Raw genomic sequence first — 27,655 nt, 5'->3', positions numbered from 1 at the left:
TGACTTAGTATCATGATTATGACTTAGTATCTCATAATTATGACTTAGTATCTAATTGTTATGACTCAGTATATCATAACTATGACATAGTATATCATAATTATGACTTAGTATCTCCTAATTATAATTTATTATCTCATAATTTTACTTAGTATATCATAATTATGACTTTGAATTTCATAATTATGACTTTGCATTTCATAATAATGACTTAGTATCTCATAAGTATTATTTAGTATCTGATAATTGTGACTTAGTATCTCATAATTATGACTTAGTATTTCATAATAATGACTTAGTATTTCATAATTATGACTTAGTATTTCATAATAATGACTTAGTATCTCATAATGATGACTTAGTATTTCATAATTATGACTTTGTATCATGATTATGACGTCGTATCTCATAATTATGACGGTGTATCTCATAATAATGACTTAGTATTTCATAATTATGACTTAGTATTTCATAATAATGACGTCGTATCTCATAATGATGACTTAGTATTTCATAATTATGACTTTGTATCATGATTATGACGTCGTATCTCATAATTATGACGGTGTATCTCATAATAATGACTTAGTATTTCATAATTATGACTTAGTATTTCATAATAATGACGTCGTATCTCATAATGATGACTTAGTATTTCATAATTATGACTTAGTATCATGATTATGATGTAGTATATCATTATTATGACTTTGCATTTTATATTAATGACTTATTATCATGATTATAACGTAGTATCTCATAATTATGATGTTGTATATCATAATTATGGAATATTAAATCAAAGTTGACTTTGTATCTCATAATTACACACACACACACACACACACACACACACACACACACACACACTGTTTATGAGCCTCAAGTGACAGGAAATGCCAGTGGCACAGAAGCTGATGATGTCATGCCTTGTTCTGATTGGCTGGCAATGACTCCCCCCCTCCTCCTTCTCTCTTTTCTCCTGCATCTCTCCTTCTACTCTCTGCTCTTCCAGAATGATGATGATGATGATTATGTGACACTGCAGCCAGCCAATCAGCAGGTCAGGAGGCATCAGTAGAGGCGTGTCAGTGCACACCAGGCGGAAGGAGAAGGAGAAGGAGAAGAAGGGATGAATAGAAGGAGGTAGAGGAGGAGGAGGGCGGGGAGAGGCCTGAGCCGAGCTGAGGAGAAGCTGCATCTGCCGGAGAACAGGAGGAAAGAGGAGGAGGTGAAGAAGAGGAGGGAGGAGGAGAGGAAGAGGAAGGTGCTGCTGTCTGAGGAGGAACCATCAACCTCAGCTGTCATGGACAAATATCGACCAAAAAGACCAACCACTCTGGATCTGTTCCCACAGCTACCACCTGCTGGCACCCAGGTGTGTGTCCCTGTGTGTGTGTCCCTGTGTGTGTGTGTGTCACTGTGTGTGTGTGTGTCCTTGTGTGTGTGTGTGTGTCCCTGTGTGTGTGTGTGTGTGAAAGAGAGAGAGAAGACTGAGAGCATGGGTGTGTTTAGGATGAGACAGCAGTGGCATCAAGCTCAGTGAATGGATAACACTGTGTGTGTGTGTGTGTGTGTGTGTGTGTGTGCTGGGAGGATCCTGTTTTCAGAATGAGACAGCAATGTGTGTGTGCGTGCGTGCGTGCGTATGTGTGTGTGTGTCTGTGTGTGTGAGTATATGCGGGTATTACTAATGTTGTGGGGACCTAAAACTGTTTACACACTCACATTATGGGGACTTGTCTTCCTTGTGGGGACAAAGATCAAGTCCCCACAACGTAAATGACTACATTTTAAGGTGAAGATATGTTTTAAGGTTAGGTTGAGGTTAGGATTAGGATTAGGATTAGGATTAGGCCAGTAGTAATTATGGTTAAGGTTAGAGTAAGTCTCCAGGAAATGAATGTAAGTCAATGCAATGTCCCCTCAAGTCATGAATGTCCAACGTGTGTGTGTGTTTGTGTGTGTGTGTGTGTACTTGTGTGTGTGTGTGTGCGTGTACTTGTGTGTGTGTGTGTGTGTGCGTGTGTGTGTACTCCTGTTTCACTGATCGATGGCATTGTTTCAAAGACATGTTTTTTTTTTAAATATCAACATTCATAGGTCAGTGTGTGTGTGTGTGATGAAGGACACACACACCGACTGTGCTGTGAGCACCCCCTGCTGGTGAGAACCAGTGTGAGACACAGACGCTCACTCTGAGTGAAAACAAAATGGCTGCCAGCAGAGAGACACACGTTGGCTCATTAAAGCTGCCATACGTAACTCCTGTCGTTGTTATTCTGCCTCTGTTCGTTCTTTATTGCCCCTTCTTTAGATAATTCGACCAATCATAGAGCAGTTTAGAGAGCGTTTGCCTCCTATTGGTTGTTCTGTCCTGACCGAGTGATTTTCAGGAGTCGTTGATCCACTGCTGCCTCCATCACTAAGTTCACATGTCTTAGTTTGTCACTTGGGCTTTTACATTCCCTCACTCAGACTTCCCTCAGTGACACAAAGTGACCACACGAGGCAGCAGAGGACCAGCAGCTCCTTTGACCTGGTTCTGACAGGAGAGCTCAATGTCTCAGTGTCTCCCCCTGCTGGTGTCAAAACAGTATTGAGACGACGTTTCTAATTTGAATGTGGAATCTGGAAGAGGACATTATACACACACACACACAGGGTAACCATAGTAACATAGAGCGGTGTGGGACAGGAGAGCAGTTGCTCAGTGGATGTAAGTCAGGTGTGTGTGTGTGTGTGTGTGTGTGTGTGTGTGTGTGTGTGTGTGTGTGTGTGGACGCAACACCATTCCACACTTCCTGTTTCATGCTCCATGCTTCCACTTCCTGGAAATGATGTCACCAGAGAGAAAGAGAGAGAGAGAGAGAGGAGTGCGTTTATATATTTAGAATGTTTGTGTGGATTTGATGAAAAACACTGAGAGAAACCTGATTTTTAGTTTTCATTTCATCAAAAAATCGCAGCGTCAGTTTTTCTGTGTTTCTTCAACAGAGCTGAAAAATCTCAGAACAATCAGAGCTTTGTGTTCAGAGCAGAACACAGCAGCGGGGGGGGGGGGGATTATTCAAAGGTTAAAGGTCAACACGAGACGTCCAGTCGTGATCATCTGAGTTAAAAATATATGATAAAATCTACGATAATGAAAGAGAATGTAAGATAAAAACGATTGAGAATGAAATAAGGCAGAAATAGTTCATAATGTAAACTCGTAATTTTGTAAGTGGCCTGGAAGTGCAAAGCGAGATTTATTTTTCGGGTGTGTTTGTACGAGATTTATTTTTCGGGTGTGTTTGTACGAGATTTATTTTTCGGGTGTGTTTGTACGAGATTTATTTTTCTGGTCTGTTTATTCGAGATTTATTTTTCGGGTGTGTTTGTACGAGATTTATTTTTCGGGTGTGTTTGTACGAGATTTATTTTTCGGGTGTGTTTGTACGAGATTTATTTTTCTGGTCTGTTTATTCAAGATTTATTTTTCGGGTGTGTTTGTACGAGATTTATTTTTCGGGTGTGTTTGTACGAGATTTATTTTTCGGGTGTGTTTGTACGAGATTTATTTTTCGGGTGTGTTTGTACGAGATTTATTTTTCTGGTCTGTTTATTCGAGATTTATTTTTCGGGTGTGTTTGTACGAGATTTATTTTTCGGGTGTGTTTGTACGAGATTTATTTTTCGGGTGTGTTTGTACGAGATTTATTTTTCTGGTCTGTTTATTCAAGATTTATTTTTCGGGTGTGTTTGTACGAGATTTATTTTTCGGGTGTGTTTGTACGAGATTTATTTTTCGGGTGTGTTTGTACGAGATTTATTTTTCTGGGTGTGTTTGTACGAGATTTATTTTTCGGGTGTGTTTGTACGAGATTTATTTTTTGCTTGGCGGAGAATCACTGTGTGAATAAAGTCTCATTTTTATTTTAATGTGTTACTGAGACATCAGTATTTTCTCTGGTTCTTGGTTTAAAGACTCACGGTGAACTGAAAAGCTGCCGCTAGTTAAAGAGACACTGAGTCACTGTGTGATTTATTGTCCCATGAGTTGACGCCCGTTTCAATCGTCGATGACTCGTTAGTTGCAGTATTAATTTTATTCATGAAAGCTCAATGTTAATCTTTTTCTGGTGAAAATGAGTTAAATCTTGTTTATTCAGGTGTGTGTGTGTTTTTTTATTTTCTGTCATAAACACTGACCTTGTCAGGACCAGTCGTCGTCATGGAGACAAAAACACTGCTGCTCTCTCTCTTTATCTCTCTCCAGGATTCCATCAACAACAACTCTCTGGGAAAGAAGGACAGCTGGAAGGAGTCTCACTCTTCTTCCCCACATATCACAGGTGCTGACATCGTCCATCCAGTGTTGTTTTTGGCAGCCATTCTAGATTTAGTCTTAGTTTTAGACTTTTGGACTAAAATGCTTATTGTTTAAGTCACATTTTATTCATTCGTTATCGTCATGAAAAATCGTCAACAAAATAATTTCCTCATCGTCATTGTTGACGAAAACAACACTGTGTCCATCCATGCAGTCACTCACTCTCTCCCACACACACACACACACACACTCACTCTCTGACACCAAAGTCCACAGAGTGATTTTAGCTGGGGGGACACAGGAGTTGCTGGTCCTCTGCTGCCTCGTGTGGTCACTTTGTGTCATTGAGTTAAGTGACAAAATCAGACGTTTCAAGACGTTTGAACTTAATGATGGAGGCAGCAGTGTGTGTGTGTGTGTGTGTGGGAGGGAGAGTGAGTGGTTTACAGACGTAAAGACGTGATCATGTGACGTAGACATTTATGATGTTTCATGAATGCATCTTGAAGCTCCTCCAATGCTGCGCTCTGTTTTCTTGAGGAAAGAATAATCCCTGTGTGGTTTCCTAATTCCTAATCTGATCCCTGTGTGGTTTCCTAATTCCTAATCTGATCCCTGTGTGTGTGTTAAGCGGCTGTCCCTCCCTCAGACGTCAAACCTAAAGCAGAGGACAAAGTCCGGCACAGCACGCGGCGCCCCGCCCCCAAACCACCCACAGCCAATGAGGGCAGAACCAAGAGTCAGGCGGTCACAACGGACGCACGCACGCGCCTGCGGGACAAACAGGCGTCTGTGTCCAGTAGTCCAAGGAGTCAGCGGAGAGGAGGAGGAGCTGGAGGAGGAGCTGGAGGAGGGAGAGGAAAAGGAGGAGCAGCAGCCATGATGAAAGAGAGGAGTACAGTAGACGTCAGAGGGAAGGACGGAGTGGCGACAGGGAGGGAGGACAAGAGGACGGGGAGACTGTGTGCAGAGTCCAGGGCCAAGGACAGGGACAAGAACTCGCTTCAGAGGACCAGAGACACCAACGCAGCCAAGAACCGAGGAGCTGAGGCCAGAGCGAAGAGAGGAGCCGCGGGGAGGACCAGCACCCTGCCGCCGGCCAGCCAGGAGGTTTACCTACCCGCCATGGTGGTTCCACGCACACCTGTAGCACCCAGGAACCAGGACAAGAACCCAGAACCAGGTGAAGAACCGCACACACCAGCTGTCGATCCACTGTGGAGCGTCAGTGTCGTCGAGACGTGGTTTAAACTTTAAACAGCTTTTTTACACAATCACAGTTTAAGTTTAAGTTTAAGTTTAAGTTTGTCCTTTTGTTTTGGACAATTTCAGACTTTATAATGAGTGTGTATGGCGCTGTTAGAGTGACTCTAAACAAACACACACACACTGTGTTAAACTGCTGTCTATGGTTTGGACCGTCAGACACAGGTGTTTAGAAAGGGGGAGGGGGGATCAGGGAGGGGGAGGGGCTTTTGCGACTATTCCGTGGTGAATCTGGTCCTAACGTGACCTGGCTCTGATCCGACTGACCGAGAACATGTTGTGTCTTTCTGTTTTTAGTCCAGAGTCACGACAGGAGCCAGGATCCTGCTCCGGTTCTGTCCCGGTCCAGCAGTGAGGGCGGGTCCAACAGAATGTCCCTCAGCTCAGACACAGAAGGACCTCCACCAGAACCGCTGCACCCCTCTGTGTCCAACAGAACCAACCCGGACATCAGCGAAGAGGAGGCTGAGGGAGACCCCACCCACAACAGTCCCGCCCTCTGTGTGACAGGAAGTGATCCACCACCACAAATGGACTGTACCAAATTGGAGGTGGATGGAGACGGAGGGGTGTGTGTGTCGAGTTTGAACTATGACTCGGTGAAATACACACTGGTGGTGGATGAAGACGCTCAGCTGGAGCTGGGCAGCCTTAAAGACTGTTTACACCGTCACCATGACGACAAGGACGACAGTGACGCAGAGACGGTATACCAGTCGGCCAACGAGGACGAGGATCCCGAGTACGAGGAGGAGAGGAAGAGGACAGAGGAGACGAGGACGCAAGGTGAGGAGGACACGACTGATGGCTGCCAAAGTGTTCTTCTTCTCTCGTTTAGCTTACTGCCGCCCCATGTCGAGGTTAGGGTTCGAATCCCGCATCGGGCAGCCCTTTCCTGCGAGTCGTTCCCCCTCTCTGCTTAATTTCCTGTCTCTATCTCCACAGTTTCGTCGATTAAAGGCAAAAAAAAGCCCAAAAAATATACTAAAAAAAAAGAAAAGAACGGCTGCTTAAAAAATTATTAACGCCAGAACGCCGGGGCCAGAACGCCGGGGCCAGAACGTCGGGGCCAGAACGTCGGGACCAGAACGCCGGGGCCAGAACGTCGGGGCCAGAACGTCGGGGCCAGAACGTCGGGACCAGAACGTCGGGGCCCGAGCGAGGAATCGTTTCCCCCTCAAATTATTCTTAAAAAATGCGATCCGTGTTTTGTGGTCGTTTTTGAGCTTCGCCATACACTGATCGATCTCCACAAAACTTCATACGTGACACAAGAGACCCAACATGGCTACAAACTTGACCAGGAAGTCGGCCATGTTTTAAACATGTACAATGATTAACTTGTTTTCAGAAAGAAGAAAGGAAGAAGAGCAGCCGAGGAAATGGAGGGATGAGGAGGTGAGGCGGAGGAGGGAGGAGGAGGTGAAGAGGCGGCGCGATGTCGTAGTTTCCAGGTTCTTCAGGACCAAGGTCACATCACAGGACCAGGAGGCTCAAACAGGAAGAGGCGGAGCTACCAGGAGCAGGAAGTTCCTCAACCTCTTCACTGACAACAGCGGCCATTACAGTGCTACAGGTTATTTAAATCTCTCTCATTTTAAAGTGTTCACAGTGAGCGGATAATTCTGTGAGCGTTCATTCTCAATTAAAACAAAATGGCCGCCAGTGGAAACTGAAGAAAATCATGACGATGCTTGAGCAGGTTTTTATTGATTTGATTTTTCCAGATCGTTGACTCATAAAACAACAGAAACACAGTTAATAATAATAATGATGATGATAATGATAATGATAATGATAATGAGAATGAGAATGAGAATGATAATGAGAATGATAATAATAGTAACAATAACAATAACAATAACAATAACAATAATAATAATAGTTCAGAGATTGATAAACGTAATGTTGTTCATCTTTGTGATGTTGCGTTCAGGTGCCGGCTCATTCAGCGTCTTCTCCTGTGTACTGGACGGCGTGGAGCGACCGCAGAGTCACAGAGCCGCCTACAGGTGGAGACACATGAGCAAACACACGCGTGTCCACACCAACACGTCACACTGGAACCTGAACCTGAACCTGAACGTGGTTTTACTTGTCCTTTCAGGTTTGTCCCTCGTCATGCAGACGAGCTTCACCTGGAGACGGATGACCCGCTGTTACTGCTGAGTCAGTCTGAGGATCTGTGGTGTCATGGTTACAACATGAGGACGGGAGCCAGCGGCGTCTTTCCTGCGTTCTACGCTGTCAAGTTAGCCAAAGAGAACAACCAAGGTACGCAGACCAGACGATGGACGAGTGAAAGCAGAGAATCACTCATTCACCAGGTTTCTCCTCTTCCTCACAGCGCACAGAGACGGTCGCGTCGAACACTTTCACGTCCGATTCCTGGGTTCAGTTCAGGTTCCTGTTCACAAAGGCAGCAACGTTCTGTGTGCCGCCATGCACAAGGTAAAGAAGCACACATGACCTACGACGGGACCTAGGACGGGACCTACGACGTGACCTAGGACGGGACCTACGACGTGACCTAGGACGGGACCTACGATGCGACCTACGATTGTGACCGAGGACGTGACCTACGACCTGACCTACGACGCGACCTACGGCGCGAGTTACAGAGTGACCGAGGACGGAGCTACGACATGACCGAGGACACGACTTACGACGCGACCTACAACCTACGACGCTACCTACGATGTGACCTATGACGTGACAGACAAACAACCCGAACAAACAAACTGCGACAAACAGCCTAAAATGGTTGATGAGAACACGTTTACGTTGTTTGTTGATTGTCGTGAACAGGTTGCATGTAACAGACGTGCAGCAGCTCAGGCTCCGCCTCCATGTGTTCTGGAGATCAGTGTGAGAGGAGTGAAGATCAACGTTCACGACCAGTGTCACTCTGACCACAGGGTACGCCCACTTCATTCATTCATTCATTCCTAGCTTACAATCCTTCATTCCTTTTACTTTGCTCGTTCCTTCCTTCCCTTCTCCCTTCCTTCCTTTCTTCCTTGCTTCCTAACAGCAGCTTGTTGTTGGTTAGTTGTTGGGTCTCCTTCCTTCCTTCCTTCCTTGCTTGTTGTTGTTGGTTAGTTGTTGGGTCTCCTTCCTCCCTCCCTCCCTTCCTTCCCTCCTCCATTGCTTCCTAACAGCAGTTGTTGGTTAGTTGTTGGGTCTCCTTCCTCCTTTCCTTCCCTCCTTCCTTGCGTCCTTACAGCAGTTTGTTGTTGGTTAGTTGTTGGGTCTCCTTCCTCCCTCCCTTCCTTCCTTTCTTCCTTGCTTCCTAACAGCAGCTTGTTGTTGGTTAGTTGTTGGGTCTCCTTCCTCCCTCCCTTCCTTCCCTCCTCCCTTGCTTCCTAACAGCAGTTGTTGGTTAGTTGTTGGGTCTCCTTCCTCCCTCCTTTCCTTCCTTTCTTCCTTGCTTCCTAACAGCAGCTTGTTGTTGGTTAGTTGTTGGGTCTCCTTCCTCCCTCCCTTCCTTCCCTCCTCCCTTGCTTCCTAACAGCAGTTGTTGGTTAGTTGTTGGGTCTCCTTCCTCCCTTCCTTCCTTCCCTCCTCCCTTGCTTCCTAACAGCAGCTTGTTGTTGGTTAGTTGTTGGGTCACCTTCCTTCCTTCCTTCCTTCCTTTCTTCCTTTCTTCCTTGCTTGCTTCCTACCTAACAGCAGCTTGTTGTTGGTTAGTTGTTGGGTCTCCTTCCTCCCTCCCTTCCTTCCCTCCTCCCTTGCTTCCTAACAGCAGCTTGTTGTTGGTTAGTTGTTGGGTCACCTTCCTTCCTTCCTTCCTTCCTTCCTTGCTTGCTTCCTAACAGCAGCTTGTTGTCGATTAGTTGTTGGGTCTCCTTCCTCCATCCCTTCCTTCCTTTCTTCCTTGCTTCCTAACAGCATCTTGTTGTTGGTTAGTTGTTGGGTCTCCTTTCTCCCTTCCTTCCTTCCTTCCTTCCTTCCTTCCTTCCTTCCTTCCTTCCTTTCTTTCTTCCTTGCTTCCTTACAGCAGTTGTTGGTGAGTTGGTGGGTCTCCTCCCTTCCTTCCCTCCTTCCTTGCTTCCTAACAGCAGCTTGTTGTTGGTTAGTTATTGGGTCTCCTTCCTTCCTTCCTTCCCTCATCCCTTGCTTCAGCTTGTTGTTGGTTAGTTGTTGGGTCTCCTTCCTCCCTTCCTTCCCTCCTCCCTTGCTTCCTTACAGCAGCTTGTTGTTGGTGAGTTATTGGGTCTCCTTCCTCCCTTCCTTCCCTCCTCCCTTGCTTCCTAACAGCAGCTTGTTGTTGGTTAGTTGTTGGGTCTCCTTCCTTCCTTCCTTCCCTCATCCCTTGCTTCAGCTTGTTGTTGGTTAGTTGTTGGGTCTCCTTCCTCCCTTCCTTCCCTCCTCCCTTGCTTCCTAACAGCAGCTTGTTGTTGGTTAGTTGTTGGGTCTCCTTCCTCCCTTCCTTCCCTCCTCCCTTGCTTCCTAACAGCAGCTTGTTGTTGGTTAGTTGTTGGGTCTCCTTCCTCCCTTCCTTCCCTCCTCCCTTGCTTCCTTACAGCAGCTTGTTGTTGGTGAGTTATTGGGTCTCCTTCCTCCCTTCCTTCCCTCCTCCCTTGCTTCCTAACATCAGCTTGTTGTTGGTTAGTTGTTGGGTCTCCTTCCTCCCTTCCTTCCCTCCTCCCTTGCTTCCTTACAGCAGCTTGTTGTTGGTTAGTTGTTGGGTCTCCTTCCTCCCTTCCTTCCCTCCTCCCTTGCTTCCTAACAGCAGCTTGTTGTTGGTGAGTTATTGGGTCTCCTTTCTCCCTTCCTTCCTTACAGCAGCTTGTTGTTGGTTAGTTATTGGGTCTCCTTCCTCCCTTCCTTCCCTCCTCCCTTGCTTCCTAACAGCAGCTTGTTGTTGGTTAGTTATTGGGTCTCCTTCCTCCCTTCCTTCCCTCCTCCCTTGCTTCCTAACAGCAGCTTGTTGTTGGTTAGTTATTGGGTCTCCTTCCTCCCTTCCTTCCCTCCTCCCTTGCTTCCTAACAGCAGCTTGTTGTTGGTTAGTTGTTGGGTCTCCTTCCTCCCTTCCTTCCCTCCTCCCTTGCTTCCTAACAGCAGCTTGTTGTTGGTTAGTTGTTGGGTCTCCTTCCTCCCTTCCTTCCCTCCTCCCTTGCTTCCTAACAGCAGCTTGTTGTTGGTGAGTTGTTGTGTCTCCTTCCTCCCTTCCTCCCTTCCTTCCTTCCTTCCCTCCTCCCTCCCTCCCTTCCTTCCTTCATGAACAGAAAGTCCATGGTGTTGTGTTCAGGGTCAGTGGGACGTCCCAGCGTCACACAGCTTGTGTCTCTGTCTTGTTCAGGGAGAGCAGTGTTTTCATTTCTTCCAGCTGAAGAACATCTCGTTCTGTGGTTGTCATCCTAAACACAGCAGGTGAGTCCCGCCTCCCGCGCCTCCTCTCAGTCTGCGGCTGATTTAAATCCCGTTAACAAACATCATATCATCACAGGTACTTCGGTTTCATCACCAAACACCCCGACCAACAGCGCTTTGCCTGTCATGTGATGATGTCAGACACGACATCACATCCTCTCGCCAAATCTTTAGGGTAAGAATTTTTTCATGTGTTAAGGTTTGTACACTGTGGTTCTGTGATATTATTGTTATTATTATTATTATTATTATTATTATTATTATTATTATTATTCTGACACACAGAAAACATCTGGGTCACATGATCAAGTCTTTATCTCACTGTGTTAACCACTCACTCTCCCACACACACACACACACACACACACACACACACACATGATCCATTGCTGCCTCCAAAGTCTTATTTTGTCACTTCAGTGTTTGAAATCCAACCTTCAGACTGACGTCAGTGACACAAAGTGACCACATGAGGCAGCAGAGGACCAGCAGCTAAACTCACTGGTGTTCACTGTGGACTTTGGTATGGCAGAGTGAGTGTGTGTGTGTGTGTATGTGTGTGTGTGTGTGGCTGTGTGAGTGTGTATGTGTGTGTGTGTGGCAGAGTGTGTGTGTGTGTGTGTGGCAGAGTGAGTGGTTTACACAGTGAGATAAAGACGTGACCTTTTGTTAAAGGGGACATATTATGCAAAATCAACTTTTTAACCATTTTAATACTTATATTTGGGACTCTGGGGGCCCTACCAGTCGCCAAAGTGTGGAAAAAGAATACTCAGTCATGTTTTCGTGGTCCCCCTTAGTGTAAGTATAGGCGATAAAACACGTGATGTTGAATTCCCTGCACTTATGACGGCAGCATGCGCATTTCACCGCGAATGTTACCGCCCACCAGTAAGTTTACTTCGAGAGCTCCACCTTAGCTCCACCTTAGCTCCACCTTAACTCCACCTTAGCTCCACCTTAGCTCCACCTTAGCTCCACCTTAGCTCCACCTTGTCCCTGCGAGAGTGCAGGCGAGGGAGGAAGAGCGGTATTATGTCAACGCGGAGGGACAAGTGTGCTGTTGGTGGCTGCACAGTGGAGCACAGTGTTTTACACAAACTTCCAGCCTCAGAGGATTTTATATATGAAGCTAATGTGCCGGATAAAGTCAGCAAACGTGTGTTTGTGTGTTCGCACCACTTCACATCAGACTGCGGCCAGCGGTCGCCGTATTTAGTCAGCGACCGTATTTCACCGACGTACAAACACACACATTGTTAAGAAAAGGTCACATAGAGGTCATAACTGACCATTCTGACACGTCCTAATTAAAGATATTTGTTCAGTACGTCCTCCATGACCGGAGCACAGACTCAGTCTGATACAGTCACGTACAGTAATCAGTGGTGCTGTCCCTAAGTGTTTTTAACTGATTTACAGTTGGTCAGTGTTCGGCTCGATCCTTGTGTCGGACGTCTCTTCCTGTGACGACACTCTCGCTGCCATGTTGATATTGTCAGAGAACTAGTGGAGGGAGGGGGAGAGGAATGGAGCGGAGGGAACAGGAGCTGAGCGAGTGAGTGCAGTAAAAAGGACAAATCAGAAACCCCCTGGAAGAAGTGGGCGTGTGTTTGCCTGTGTCTCATTTGCATATAAAGGAACCAGGCACAAAACCGAGCGTTCTGAAAGGGGCGGGTTTAGCAGGGTTATTGAACTGCTATGGTGCTTCATCCTTATGGTATTTTGACCAAAGCATGTCACTGACATGTTCATTAGGACACCAGGGAACTAGTTTCACTTGGAGAAATAGGGTATAATATGTCCACTTTAAGGAGCTATTTTCACAGTGTCCTCACTGGCAGCCATTTTTTCACTCACTACATTTACACTCAGTTTAGTCAGACTAAGGTCATAGTCTGACTAAGACAGGCAATCAGACATTTGACAGAGTCTGGGTTTGCATGTGGAGGACAACGTGGATTTATTGTCCGTACACGTGTGACTCTGCCTCCGTAGGTGGCGCTATATCTCTCTATAAGCTTGTGTGTTTAATCAGTTTATGGCTGGACAGTGCTGTGGTTCTGTGGCCTTTTCTCAATACTCAAGTATGCAAGGATGTACTCCAGCCGTACTTGGGAAGTATATACTTGAGAAGTGGAGTACATACTTACCAAGTACAGAGTACACAAGTATGATTCATCAATTGGAACAGCGGCGTACTTCCTTGTTCTACTGTTTGAATGGCGGGTGGCGCCAAATGCTTAAGTCTCATAAGCGCCACCCACAGTGTTGATAAATGAACATATGAAATACTTTTAATAAATGCATATACATTGCTATTATTTTCACATTTTAAATATTTAACTTCATTTATTAAAATATACAGTATCATGTGGAAATAGATATATTACAGCATTGTAGAGTAGTGTGTGTGTATATATATACATAGATGTACATATTATGTTTAAATACAGAGACAATGACTGTGCGACTTTAATATAAATCTAAAATTCAAAGTTAAAATAAATAAAACATTAATAATATACAAACTTTCAAACTGTCAGGTCAGAACATTTCCATTAAAAACAAAATAACACGTCAACCACAAATCTATGGATCACACCGAGCATCTAATGACAGCGACGTCTGAGCCAGCGGATCATTTCATCAGGACAGGCCGAGGTAACGCTGCTCTGTGCCGGGCACAGTGAGCGCCGAGCGTCCGCAGAGGCGGAGCTTATCACCTCTGACAAACTATAAATACGTCATATCTTCATACACAAACCACATGTTTGAATTCTAAATGACTCATTTCTCGCCTCAAATGATGTTAAAACCTTGTTCCGGGACACAGAAAAATATTTATTTCATATTTATATTTTTATTATCTGCTGCTATGCTCCGCCGAAATGCATTCTGGGATACATGGCCATCCCAAGTACGCTTAAGTCACTTCCGATGCATACTTGGTAAAAATGGGCGGAGCGAGAACACTTCCGGGTTTGAGAACCGCTTGAGAATTGGAACAGAACTTGGACTGAGGCTGATGACGTTTTCACAAGTACGGGAGTACGCAAGTACGCACAGGTATGGACAAGTACGCACAAGTACGGACAAGTACGCATAAGTACGGACAAGTAGGGACAAGTACGCACAAGTACTCAAAAGTACGCACAAATACGGACAAGTACGCACAAGTACGCACAAGTACTCACAAGTACTCACAAGTACTCACAAGTACGCACACATACGGACAAGTACGCACAAGTACAGAAAAGTACGCACAAATACGGACAAGTATGGACAAGTACGCACAAGTACGGAAAAGTACGCACAAATACGGACAAGTATGGACAAGTATGCACAGGTACGGACAAGTACGCACAGGTACGGACAAGTACGCACAAGTACGCACGAGTACGGACGAGTACAGACGAGTACGCACAAGTACGCACAAGTACAGAAAAGTACGGACGAGTACGCACAAGTACAGACAAGTACGCACAAGTACGGACATGTATGGACAAGTACGCTCAAGTACGGACAAGTACGCACAAGTACGGACAAGTATGCACAAGTACGCACAAGTACGGACAAGTATGCACAAGTACGCACAACTGCGCAGGAAAAGTACGCACAAGTACGCACAAGTATGCACAAGTACTCACAAGTACACACAAGTACGCACAAGTAAGGACAAGAACGGACAAGTACGCACAAGTAAGGACAAGTACGCACAAGTAAGGACAAGTACGCACAAGTACGGACATGTACGCTCAAGTACGGACAAGTACAGACAAGTACGGACGAGTACGGACGAGTACGCACAAGTACAGACAAGTACGGACGAGTACGCACAAGTACAGACAAGTACGCACACGTACGCACAAGTACGGACATGTACGGACAAGTACGCTCAAGTACGGACAAGTACGCTCAAGTACGGACAAGTACGCACAAGTACCGACAAGTATGCACACGTACGCACAAGAACGCACAAGTATGGATATTGAGAAACGGCCTGTGTCTCGTTCCTGCTTGTCCATGTTAATGATGAGACAAATCAGATGGACATGTCTCCTGCAGTTGATGCGTCAAGGACATAGTGTACACATGTACGAGTAATCAGTACATGTCTGAGTAATCAGACTATGACACACGATGAGTTGGATTTTATGTGACTTTAAGAGAACGGATTTATCAACTTAGTGTTTGACTAAAGTCTGACTTTTACTGTCTGTCTGTCTGTCTGTCACACACAGTAATCTGACTTAACATGAATTTAAACACACTGTCTGTCTGTCTGTCTGTCTGTCACACACAGTAATCTGACTCTTAACATGAATTTAAACACAGTCTGTCTGTCTGTCTGTCTGTCTGTCTGTCTGTCACACACAGTAATCTGACTTTTAACATGAATTTAAACACAGTCTGTCTGTCTGTCTGCCTGTCTGTCTGCCTGTCTGTCACACACAGTAATCTGACTCTTAACATGAATTTAAACACACTGTCTGTCTGTCTGTCTGTCACACACAGTAATCTGACTTTTAACATGAACTGAAACACACTGTCTGTCTGTCTGTCACACACAGTAATCTGACTCTTAACATGAATTTAAACACAGTCTGTCTGTCTGTCTGTCTGTCTGTCACACACAGTAATCTGACTTTTAACATGAATTTAAACACAGTCTGTCTGTCTGTCTGTCTGTCTGTCTGTCTGTCTGCCTGTCTGTCACACACAGTAATCTGACTCTTAACATGAATTTAAACACACTGTCTGTCTGTCTGTCTGTCTGTCACACACAGTAATCTGACTCTTAACATGAATTTAAACACAGTCTGTCTGTCTGTCTGTCTGTCTGTCACACACAGTAATCTGACTTTTAACATGAATTTAAACACAGTCTGTCTGTCTGTCTGCCTGTCTGTCTGCCTGTCTGTCACACACAGTAATCTGACTCTTAACATGAATTTAAACACACTGTCTGTCTGTCTGTCTGTCACACACAGTAATCTGACTTTTAACATGAACTGAAACACACTGTCTGTCTGTCTGTCACACACAGTAATCTGACTCTTAACATGAATTTAAACACAGTCTGTCTGTCTGTCTGTCTGTCTGTCACACACAGTAATCTGACTTTTAACATGAATTTAAACACAGTCTGTCTGTCTGTCTGTCTGTCTGTCTGCCTGTCTGTCACACACAGTAATCTGACTCTTAACATGAATTTAAACACACTGTCTGTCTGTCTGTCTGTCACACACAGTAATCTGACTTTTAACATGAACTGAAACACACTGTCTGTCTGTCTGTCACACACAGTAATCTGACTTTTAACATGAATTTAAACACAGTCTGTCTGTCTGTCTGTCTGTCTGTCTGCCTGTCTGTCACACACAGTAATCTGACTTTTAACATAAACTGAAACACACTGTCTGTCTGTCTGTCACACACAGTAATCTGACTTTTAACATGAACTGAAACACACTGTCTGTCTGTCTGTCTGTCTGTCACACACAGTAATCTGACTCTTAACATGAATTTAAACACACTGACTGTCTGTCTGTCTGTCTGTCTGTCACACACAGTAATCTGACTTTTAACATGAATTTAAACACACTGTCTGTCTGTCTGTCTGTCTGTCACACACAGTAATCTGACTTTTAACATGAATTTAAACACACTGTCTGTCTGTCTGTCTGTCACACACAGTAATCTGACTTTTAACATGAACTGAAACACACTGTCTGTCTGTCTGTCTGTCACACACAGTAATCTGACTTTTAACATGAATGTAAACACACTGTCTGTCTGTCTGTCACACACAGTAATCTGATTTAACATGAATTTAAACACACTGACTGTCTGTCTGTCTGTCTGTCTGTCTCACACAGTAATCTGACTTTTAACATGAATTTAAACACACTGTCTGTCTCACACAGTGTTTACATTGATGGTGTTTAAGGCTTGTGTTCACCTTGGTTTTGTCTCCGCCTCCTGAACAAGTCCACTGTATTCTTGCTTCTCCTGACTGTGTCTCCTGTTGTCCACAGGAGGGCGTTCCAGCAGTATATTAAAGACAACATCAGCTACTCCTGTCCCACTGAAGACATCTTCATTGAATAAGCACTGAGTCATGATGACGAGCATGTGAGCCTGGACTGCTGCGCTCAGTGTTTCACAGTACAGAGGTCACATGATCACATGATCACATGATCACATGTAACATAAATCCATCCACACTGATATATTTTATAGGAAAGAATGAATATATGCAACGACACAGAAACCATGCAGCGGCGTCACGAGTCACATTTTATAATTGATTAGAGGGACACTACAGGTGTTTTTGAAGTGTGGACACTTTGCTACGAGTACGGAAAACATGGCTGCCAGCAAAGACGCTTAACACAAACCGGATTTTTAGCCACCTAACCAAACACTCGGCTAATAAAATCTATGTCGGATTGAGTCTACGATATCCAGGTCACATGATCACGTCTGTATCTCCCTGTGAGACAGACGTCTGTAAACCACTCACTCTCCCACACCAAACCTCGGAGAGAAAACCAGTGATTTTAACTGTGAGGACACAGGAGCTGCTGGCCCTCTGCTGCCTCGTGTGGTCACTTTGTGTCACTGAGGTCAAACTGAAGGAAGGATTTCCAATCCTGAATAATACAAAATAAGACGTTTAAACTTAGTGACGGAGGCAGCAGTGGATCGTGTGTGTGTGTTTTGTTAAATCACTGGTTTTCTCTGTGGACTTTGGTGTGGGAGAGTGAGTGGTTTACAGACATCTGTCTCACGTTGAGATAAAGACATGATCATGTGACCTGGATATCATAGACTTAGAAGAATGACCAATAGGAGGCAAACTCTCTCTCTAAACTGGACATGATTGGTCAAATTATCAAAAGAAGAAGGAGGAGTCTAGTTTGTAAAACACTCACTCTCCCACACCAAAGTCCCCAGAGAAAACCAGTGATTTTAACATCACACACACACACACACACATGATCCACTTCTGCCTCCATCACTTAGTTCAAATGTCTGATTTTGTCAATTTGGCTTTTAAAATATTTCATTTAGACTTAACTCAGTGACATAAAGTGACCACACGAGGCAGCAGAGGACCAGCAGCTCCTGTGTCGCCCCAGCTAAAATCACTGATTTCCTCTCTGGACTTTGGTGTGAGAGAGTGAGTGGTTAAATGTTGGAGATGAACACATGTTTTCAGCATTTTTCAGTCTTTTTTACTTTGATCTACAGTTGGACATTGTTGACTTTGACGTCGCACTCATGACTCTTCAGTGACGACACTCTCTGACCAATCAGAGGCCGGCGTCTGTTGACTGGAACCTCTTCAGAGCAGGGACTAAAAATAAGCCCCATTACACTTACACGATACATTTTTATCGACTCATTTGATCCTTGACATTAAACTATTCCGACTTAAAGGTTACAGTATTATGAATTATGGACCAAAGATGACTTTAAGATCCCAGATTTCATTGAAAGTTAATCTGCTCCACCTCCTGACAAAAGAAGTGAGAAGTCAATTATTATTATTCTTTTTATTGAAAAAAACAACAGTGCCTTTTTTTTCTCGGTTTGTGTGTTTGGTGAAGTTTTTGTCTCCAGTCAAACTCAGATCCCTTCATTCTTCATTCCACTGCCGTGGAGTGTCGGTGTATTCCATTTACAGTCAGAACTCGGAAACTCGGAGCAACTTCCCCAACCCTGACATGGGACTTCAAAATGGCTGCTCGTACAAACTCTGCTACTTTTACCGTTTATTTCACTTCTGTTGTGTTTGTTTCGCAGTAAATACGGAACTGTTCAGCCTTTTAAAATAATAACAGCAGCTAACAGTGGCTAACAACAGTTAACAGCAGCTGTAACAGAGGCTAATAGTGGCTGTAACAGAGGCTAACAGTGGCTGTAACAGAGGCTAACAGAGGCTGTAACAGCAGCTGTAACAGAGGCTAACAGAGCCTGTAACAGCAGCTGTAACAGAGGCTAACAGCGGCTGTAACAGCAGCTAACAGTGGCTGTAACCAAGGCTAACAGCGGCTGTAACAGCAGCAACAGAGGCTGTAACAGAGGCTAACAGCGGCTGTAACAGCAGCTAACAGTGGCTGTAACAGCAGCTAACAGTGGCTGTAACAGAGGCTAACAGCGGCTGTAACAGAGGCTAACAGAGGCTGTACGGAGGCTAACAGCGGCTGTAACAGCAGCTAACAGAGGCTAACAGAGGCTGTACGGAGGCTAACAAAGGCTAACAGCGGCTAACAGCTCAGGTTATGTTTGCGTCCATTATGTTGCGACTTCTCTCTGAAGCCGCTGACGTCATTCACTCCCAGCTCCGACTTCCGATGTAAATGGAACGCAGCATATTTAACAGTGTGGCTGAAACGCTGCTGGTTTGTTTTTTTTGTCACGTTTAATTGATTTTTCCGTAATTTTTTTCCGATGTGCTGTAATTTCAACAACAACACTTTAAGTCCCTACATGAAAATCAATGTTAACTCTGAAAAGCGTTTGATGAATAATTAAATGTCCACGCAGCCATGTGAGACAAAATTGTCTGTGTTTAAAGTAGGTTTACGGCGTCCACATAGATATATGCTGTATAGATCCTGTATGTATATACGTACATTTGTATAGGAGTTATAATTGTATGCTGTTGGTGTAAAAGAAACCAAACCCCGCATGATATTGATGTTGTAAAGACCAACACAGCCCGGTGACAGTGATGGTTCATATTCTTGTCAATAAACCACAAGTGAACTCATCTTTGAGTAGAAGATAATGTTCTGCTTATTATAAGTGTTTATTTTTAAAATCACTCTAACTCTCGGTTCTTCGTCTGAAACTGTGAACATTCGTGAGATGAAGTGATTAAAGTCATGACCCTGATTATAAATCATTCATATGATTAGTCTTATTGTCTAATCACAAGGTTTTGTGAAGTGAAAGGAAAACGACATCAGAGAGAGACGGGTCACATTTTTATTATTGACACAGTGAGTGAATGTCATCACGTTCAGCGAGAGGAGGAAACATTTTATATTTGGACGTTTGACAAAAGCACGGCTGTCGTCACATGTCAGTTAAAGTCTACGACCACCAAACTCAGTGATTTTAGCTGCTGGTCCTCTGCTGCCTCATGTGGTCACTTTGTGTCACTGAAATAAATCTGAACAAAAGGACTTTAAATGTCAAAGTCACAAAATAAGACATTTGAACTTGTGATGGAGGCAGCAGTGGATCAACAACTCCTGTGTGTGTGTGTGTGTGTGTGTGTGTGATGTTAAAATCACTCATTTTCTCTGTGGACTTTGGTGTGGGAGAGTGAGTGGTGTACAGACGTCTGTCTCACAGTGAGATAAAGACGTGATCATGTGACAGATATCGTTAGCTTCGGCTGATGTAGATTTTACTAATTTGCTATGTACCTAAAATCTTTTTTTTCCCTTGAAACTGAAGTTTGTAAAGCGCTCACTTTCCCACACCAAAGTCCATAGAGAAAATGAGTGATTTTAAAATCACACACACACACACACACAGGAGTTGTTGATCCACTGCTGCCTCCATCACTAAATGTCTGATTTTGACACTTCAATGTTAAAAAGCCTGCATTCCGATTGACCTCAGTGACACAAAGTGACCACACGAGGCAGCAGAGGACCAGCAGCTAAAATCACTGATTTTCTCTATGGGGTTTGGTGTGTGAGAGTGAGTGGTGTACAGACGTCTGTCTCACAGTGAGATAAAGACGTGAACGTGTTCTCCATAGACTGAAACTGAAAAGAAAGAATGGAAGGCAACATGTCAGGGGTCAGAGGTCAGTTCTCAGAGGAGTCGGTCTCTTCATTGGAGCCGTCGCTCTCCACCTCCATCTTCCTCCGGTGATGGATGTTCCTCCGAGGCGACGCCTTCCTCTGCTGCTCCTTCAGGCCGATCACGGCGCTGCCGCTGCTGTTGCTGCCGGGACTGACGGCGATCTGAGCCACACTGATACACACCAGACACCAGAGGGCGTCAGAGGCAGACAGTGTGTGTGTGTGTGTGTGTGTGTGTGTACATAGTTGTCAGAACCAAAAAGTGTCTAAACCATAGAACTTGAGGCACAACAACAAAGGTCTTCACAACTTTAGGGTTTTAGGTTTAGGTTAGGGACTTGGTTGTGTGTGTGTGTGTGTGTGTGTGTGTGTCTTACAGTTTGTCCAGTTCCTGGTCCATCTCTGGGTCGATCAGTAGCTCCGCCATGCTCGGTAACGCTCCTGCAGAAACATTAAAGGGTCACATCACCCACTTTTACTTATTTCCAGAGATAAATGTGTCATGTGATCATCAGACAGTGGATTTGAGACGCGTGCCTCATCCCCGAAACATCAGAGCAAGTTGGGATTAAAAAAGGTCATTAAAATTGACAAAAAGTCACTTCCTTCAAGGAAAATAAAAGCCCTCCACTGCTCTAGAACAAAAAAGATCTGCAAAATGAAAATTAATAATAATAAAAGATAAGATAAAAACATGTATTTTGAAAGAATCACTACTGAAATGAGAGATTACATAAAAATGTGTATTTTATTTTGAAAGAATAACTACTAAAACAAAAGTGACATAAAAATTTGTATTTTATTTTGAAATAACTACGAAAATAAAAGTGACAAAAAGGTGTATTTTATTTTGAAAGAATCACTACTGAAATGAGAGATTACATAAAAAGGTGTATTTTATTTTGAAAGAATTACTAAAATAAAAGTGACATTAAAACGTGTATTTTATTTTGAAATAACTACTGTTATGAGAGATTACATAAAAAGGTGTATTTTATTTTGAAAGAATCACTACTGAAATGAGAGATAACAAAAGAAGGTGGACTTTATTTTGAAACATAACCTGGCATTGATTGTTGCAGAACAAATGGAGCTGTGATTGGACAGTGTTTAAAGTGGTGAATGTGATGTGATTGGCTGAGAACGCACACATGACCAATGTCTTACCGATGTCCTGGTTGACGCCGCCGTGTTTGGAGAGACTCATTAAGAAGCTGTAGAAACAGATTTTATCCTTTTCTGCCAGGATTTCTGTCATCGAGGACCTGGAGGGATGACTACACACACACACACACACACACACACACACAGGTCAGGACGTGATTGTGTGTGTGTGTTTGTGTGTGTCTGTGTGTGTCACCTGTGCTTAAACCTGTCACACAATGCGTCCACACACTCAGCCAGAGTGGACGCTTCCACTCCGTCACGCTGCTGCCGCTCCTTGTCGTTCTCCTCTGTGGCCACAGGGGGGAGCTGCTCCACGGAGGTGGAGGTGGGGACGATGACGGTGTTTGGACTCTTTCCCGCCAACAGGTCCTGGTAGATCGTCAACACGCTGTCCAGGAACTCTGCAGACACAGAGGACGGCGTCCAGGACAATTAGTCCACGGGGGGACGATAGAGGCTGCACATGTCAGCTTTACAGCCTCGTCGCCACGGAAACGGAGCTGGACCTCTACAATCTGTCTTCATCCACATAAAACCCCTGACCTCGGAAACGCCCCCTCACTTCCTGTCGTACCTCGGAAGTAGAGCTGAAGCTGGAAGGCATAAATAAAGTCGGAGAATGACATCATGCAGTCGACGGCGTCGTCCATCAGAACGATTCTACACAACACACACACAGACACACACAACACAATATACAAGTGTCAAAAAAAACAACTTTAAATTCTCAAGAAAATATGAAGCATTACATATTATGGAAGATAAGGGTGTTGTGTTGTGTGTGTTTGTGTGTATACTGTGTGTGCGTCTTTTGTGTACGCATGTGTATATTGTGTGTATCGTGTGTATTGTTTGTATCGTGTGTATTGTGTGTGTAGTGTGTGTGTTGTGTGTGTATTGTGTGTAGTGTGTATTGTGTGTAGTTTGTGTATTGCGTGTATTGTGTGTGTATTTTGTGTATTGTGTGTATTGTGTGTGTAGTGTGTGTATTGTGTGTGTAGTGTGTGTATTGTGTGTAGTGTGTGTATTGTGTGTAGTGTGTGTATTGTGTGTGTGTATTTTGTGTATTGTGTGTGTATTTTGTGTATTGTGTGTATTGTTTGTAGTGTGTATTTTGTGTGCAGTGTGTGTATTTTGTGTGTAGTGTGTGTATTGTGTGTGTACTGTGTGTGTAGTGGTGTATTGTGTGTATTGTGTATGTATTGTGTGTGTAGTGTGTATTGTGTGTAGTGTGTGTGCATTGTGTTTATTATGTGTACTGTGTGTGTATTGTGTGTAGTGTGTGTGTATTGTGTGTAGTGTGTGTGTATTGCATGTGTGTGTGTATTGTAAGTGTAGTGTGTGTGCTGTGTGTATTTTGTGTATTGTGTGTAGTGTGTGTGCATTGTGTTCATTATGTGTACTGTGTGTGCATTGTGTGTAGTGTGTGTGTATTGTGTGTAGTGTGTGTGTATTGTATGTGTAGTGTGTGTGCATTGTGTTTATTGTGTGTATTTTGTGTATTGTGTGTAGTGTGTGTATTGTGTGTAGTTTGTGTGTGTGTATTGTGTGTGTGTGTGTATTGTAAGTGTAGTGTGTGTGCTGTGTGTATTTTGTGTATTGTGTGTAGTGTGTGTGTATTGTGTGTATTGTGTGTAGTGTGTGTGTATTGTGTGTAATGTGTGTATTGTGTGTATTGTGTGTAGTGTCTGTGTATTGTGGATAATGTGTGTATTGTGTGTAGTGTGTGTGTGTGTATTGTGTGTAGTGTGTGTGTATTGTGTGTAATGTGTGTATTGTGTGTGTGTATTGTGTATAATGTGTGTATTGTGTGTATTGTGTGTAGTGTGTGTACTTTCTGACCGGCCTGTACTCTGAACCATCTCCACTGGGAAATCTGGACACAGCAGCTGCAGCAGAGACCTGAACTCCAGCACTGACAGCAGCTCTGCAACAACACACAACAACACATGTGTGTGTGCTTTTGCAATGTGGAGACAGAGGCCGTTTCTCAATACTCAAGTAAACACGTATGTACTTGCTTACTTGGGAAGTATATACTTGAGAAGTACACTGGGAATATATACTTGCCAAGAACGGGAGTACACAAGTATGTGGCTTTTTCTCAATACTCAAGTATGTAAGTATGTATGTATTGTTCTGCTGTTTGAATGGTGGCTGGCGCCAAGTGCTGCAGCCTCATTAGCGCCACCTACAGTGTTGATAAATGAACATATGAAATACTTTTAATAAATGCATATATATTGTTATTATTTCACATTTTAAATATTTAACTACATTTATTAATTCATTTCTATTAAAATATACAATACAATGTGGAAAATGGATATTACAGCATTGTATTGTATGTACTGTATTGTAAACGTGCAACATGCAACTTTCCTCTCCTTTTACCAAGTGCAATATATAAAAACACATCCATCCACTCTGCTGTACAATGTACTGTATGCACTATCATATACTGCATATTTCCCTTACTGGCTCCCACTGTAAATACTTCAAATACTTCTTGTGTGTACGCAAGTACACACAAGTATGGATATTGAGAAACGGCCAGAATCTGCAAAGATGTTCAGGTCCAAAGGTCAAAGGTCACTGACCTCCACTCTTCCCGATCTGTCTGTAGCATCTCCAGAAGACTCTGATGAAGGACGACCTGTTGTGAGGAGTCGCTGTGATGTAGTTAAACTCTCTGAAGAGGACGTGGTTACTGTTCTTCACACTGCTGAAACTAACACACACACACACACACGTATTAATTGATTAATGGAGTGGTGCGATTCACCAGTGACGTCATACAGTAAACAGAAGTACCTTGCTGCTTTTGTAGAGCTCAGGAAAACAATCAAACCCTGCTTCATAGACGAGGTCATGACGCAGATACACACACAAACACAGCGCTCATTGGCCTTCATTGGTCTGGGCTTTGGCCTCTTTAAAGTAGCTGAATTGGATGAATTTAGTAATCGCTGACTTAACCACAAAAACAGCCATTTTTCAACCAAATAATCTTAATGGTTTTACAAACAGACAAGGACATGATGATGATGATGATGCAGATGATGATGATGATGATGATGATGATGATGATGAAGGTGCAGTTCAGTCACTTACTACTCAGCAAAGTAGCGGCTCACTCCGAACTGACTGTACTCTTCTTTATGTTCCAGCAGCTGAGTCACTGCATCACTCAGGTAGAAGAGCACGTGACTGTCACCTGGGAACACACACACACACACACACACACACACACACACACACACTCATTCATTCATTCATTCATTCATTCATTTCCTGGAGACTTACTCTAACCTTAACCATAACTAGTACTGACCTAAGGCTTTAAATTAGACTCATGTCCCACAACATGAGGAATTCCAGCTACACACACACACACGTTTGCACTTCATACATAGTGAGGACCCCCATAGACATAATGCCCCTTCACTTTTACCCTAACCCTAAAACCAGGTCTTAACCCTAAAGAAGCCCTTTAAAGATGGAATATGGTCTAAATCGTGTGGTTTACATGGTCCTCACAAGGCTGCACACACACACACACACACACACAGCTAACGTGCTAACATACCCAGGTATTCATCGACGGAGGAAAGAAAGCGGCTCATTCTGCTCCTCTTCACCGGAAGTGTCTCGGAAAAACTCAACCGGAAAAAACAACACGGGTCTAAAGATGCTACCAATGCGACGATGACGTCATGCCCCACACCCCCCCCCCCCCCGTCCAAGCGAACGAACGACTGTCTGTGCGGCTCACACGCTGGATCACCATGGAAACGACCGGATGACGTGAGGTACGTCTTCACGAAAAAAGTCCCCGAGCAACACAGCGAACAAACGAAGGTTCCTATGCTCTGTAAAATTACCCAATATTAGTATAACAACAACAATAATAACACTATTATTACTAATCTTAACAATAATGATCATGAACGGTGTTACGTCATTGACAGCCTGGTGGAGAAAAGCTGGAATTTTAACTCCCTCTATTTGGTATTTATCCTCGGGCTGCACTTATTTATTGATTGATCGTTTACTAAATTCATCTTCAACTACTTAAGGTAAAAGTTGACTGACTTAATGAAGAAAGAGTGAATTAATCAGTTGATAAATCAGTTTGAGGTTTTTAAAAAAAACAAAATAATAATAATAATAATAATAATAATAATAATAATAATATAATACAATAATTCTTAATGTGAATTTCTCTAGGTTTTATTTGCTCTTTTCTGACAAAGAAAACGGATTATTATTATCGATTTGAATTTTAAACAAGACAATTTGAAGACAACTAATCGATTATACACACACACACATACCTATATGTAGTATAAATCATTATTAAATGATGAATTAATGTGTTTTCTCTACATGAGGCGTGAAACTTTAACAGACTTGGGGACTTTAACAGAGCAACCCTCAGCCATGAACTGCCAAGATATAAACAACATGTTAAGTGTCCCACTAGGGACAAAAACACTCTGGACCATTGCTACACCATTTTAAAGGATGCATATCGCTCTGTCCCCCGTGCAGCCTTGGGGCTCTCTGATCACTGCATGATCCATCTTTTCCCAAACTACAGGTAGAAATTAAAATCTGCTAACTTCAAAGTTGGAGTTACAGGCCTGCTTTGACTGCACAGATTGGAGTGTTTTCGTGGCTGCTGCTACAGATCTTGATGAACTCACTGACACTGTGACATGCTACACCAGGTTTTGTTAGGACGTGTGTGCCGACCAAAACCTTCTGCACATACAACAACAATAAACCTTGGTTCACTGCTAAACTTAGGATGCTTCGTCAGGCCAAGGAGGAGGCCTGCAGAAGTGGGGACAGAGTCCTGTACAATACAACCAGGAACTCACTGACAAAGGAGATCAAAGTGGCAAAGAGGTGTTACACTGAGAAGCTGAAAAACAGTTTCTCAGCTAACAAGCCTGCGTCAGTGTGGAGTGTGTCTACAAGAGCTCACCAACTACAGGAGACCATCCCCCCACATAGCAGTGAACCGTGAACTGGCTATTGCAGGTTTGAGAAGCCAACATTCACACCCATCACCCGATCCAACATCAAACAACTCTCTCAGCTCGGCGTTCAACACCATCATCCCGGACATCCTGCACAAACTTCCTCACAGACAGGAGCCAGCAGGTGAGACTGGGTAAAATCACTTCCAGCACCCGGACAATCAGCACTGGTGCCCCCCAGGGATGTGTGCTCTCCCCACTGCTCGTCTCCCTTTACACTAATGACTGCACCTCGAGTGACCCATCTGTCAGACTCCTGAAGTTTGCAGACGACACAACAGTCATCGGCCTCATCCGAGACGGTGACGAGTCTGCATACAGACGGGAGGTGGAACAACTGGTCCTCTGGTGTGGTCAGAACAACCTGGAGCTGAACACGCTCAAAACTGTGGAGATGACAGTGGACTTCAGGAGTAACTCCCCTGCTCTGCCCCCCCTCACCATCCTCAATAACACTGTGTCTGCTGTGGAAACCTTCAGGTTTCTAGGATCCACCATCTCCCATGACCATAACTGAGGGTTGAGCAGCAGCAGCAGCAGCAGTAGCAGCTCAGGTAGCTCTGGTTTTCTATCCAACACAAATCTAAGGAATCCTGCCTAGAACTTAAATTTTTTTTTTTGCTGACTGAATTAAAAAGAGTCTAACA

At 43.9% G+C, this 27,655-nt stretch overlaps 2 protein-coding genes across 3 annotated transcripts; one reads left to right on the top strand and one right to left on the bottom strand.

The window, feature by feature from the left end:
• Positions 1-1,099: 1,099 nt before the first annotated feature.
• Positions 1,100-18,868, top strand: mapk8ip1a (mitogen-activated protein kinase 8 interacting protein 1a). 2 transcript variants are annotated; one of them, XM_058645068.1, is made up of 12 exons: positions 1,100-1,378; positions 4,262-4,337; positions 4,965-5,498; positions 5,879-6,367; positions 6,933-7,157; positions 7,518-7,593; positions 7,689-7,855; positions 7,929-8,032; positions 8,390-8,500; positions 10,887-10,957; positions 11,034-11,132; positions 16,999-18,868. In XM_058645068.1, exons 1-12 carry the CDS (start codon positions 1,307-1,309, stop codon positions 17,069-17,071), a joined length of 2,097 nt encoding a protein of 698 aa, XP_058501051.1. In that variant the 5' UTR covers positions 1,100-1,306; the 3' UTR covers positions 17,072-18,868. The 2 variants fall into 2 exon arrangements, with proteins under 2 accessions (XP_058501051.1, XP_058501050.1); XM_058645067.1 differs by having other exon boundaries at positions 1,101-1,378; positions 4,947-5,498.
• A 1,078-nt stretch (positions 18,869-19,946) lies between these two features.
• On the bottom strand, positions 19,947-25,701 carry cstpp1 (centriolar satellite-associated tubulin polyglutamylase complex regulator 1). The gene is made up of 9 exons (XM_058645069.1): positions 25,550-25,701; positions 25,075-25,177; positions 24,561-24,691; positions 23,803-23,887; positions 22,535-22,620; positions 22,154-22,361; positions 21,961-22,070; positions 21,171-21,234; positions 19,947-20,965 (listed from the first exon to the last, which is right to left on the bottom strand). Exons 1-9 carry the CDS (start codon positions 25,584-25,586, stop codon positions 20,797-20,799), a joined length of 993 nt encoding a protein of 330 aa, XP_058501052.1. The 5' UTR covers positions 25,587-25,701; the 3' UTR covers positions 19,947-20,796.
• Between the last annotated feature and the right edge of the window lie 1,954 nt (positions 25,702-27,655).

Source organism: Solea solea, chromosome 12, assembly GCF_958295425.1.
Source record: "Solea solea chromosome 12, fSolSol10.1, whole genome shotgun sequence".
NCBI classification, from domain to species: domain Eukaryota; kingdom Metazoa; phylum Chordata; class Actinopteri; order Pleuronectiformes; family Soleidae; genus Solea; species Solea solea.
This window is presented reverse-complemented; position numbering and strand designations above follow the sequence as displayed.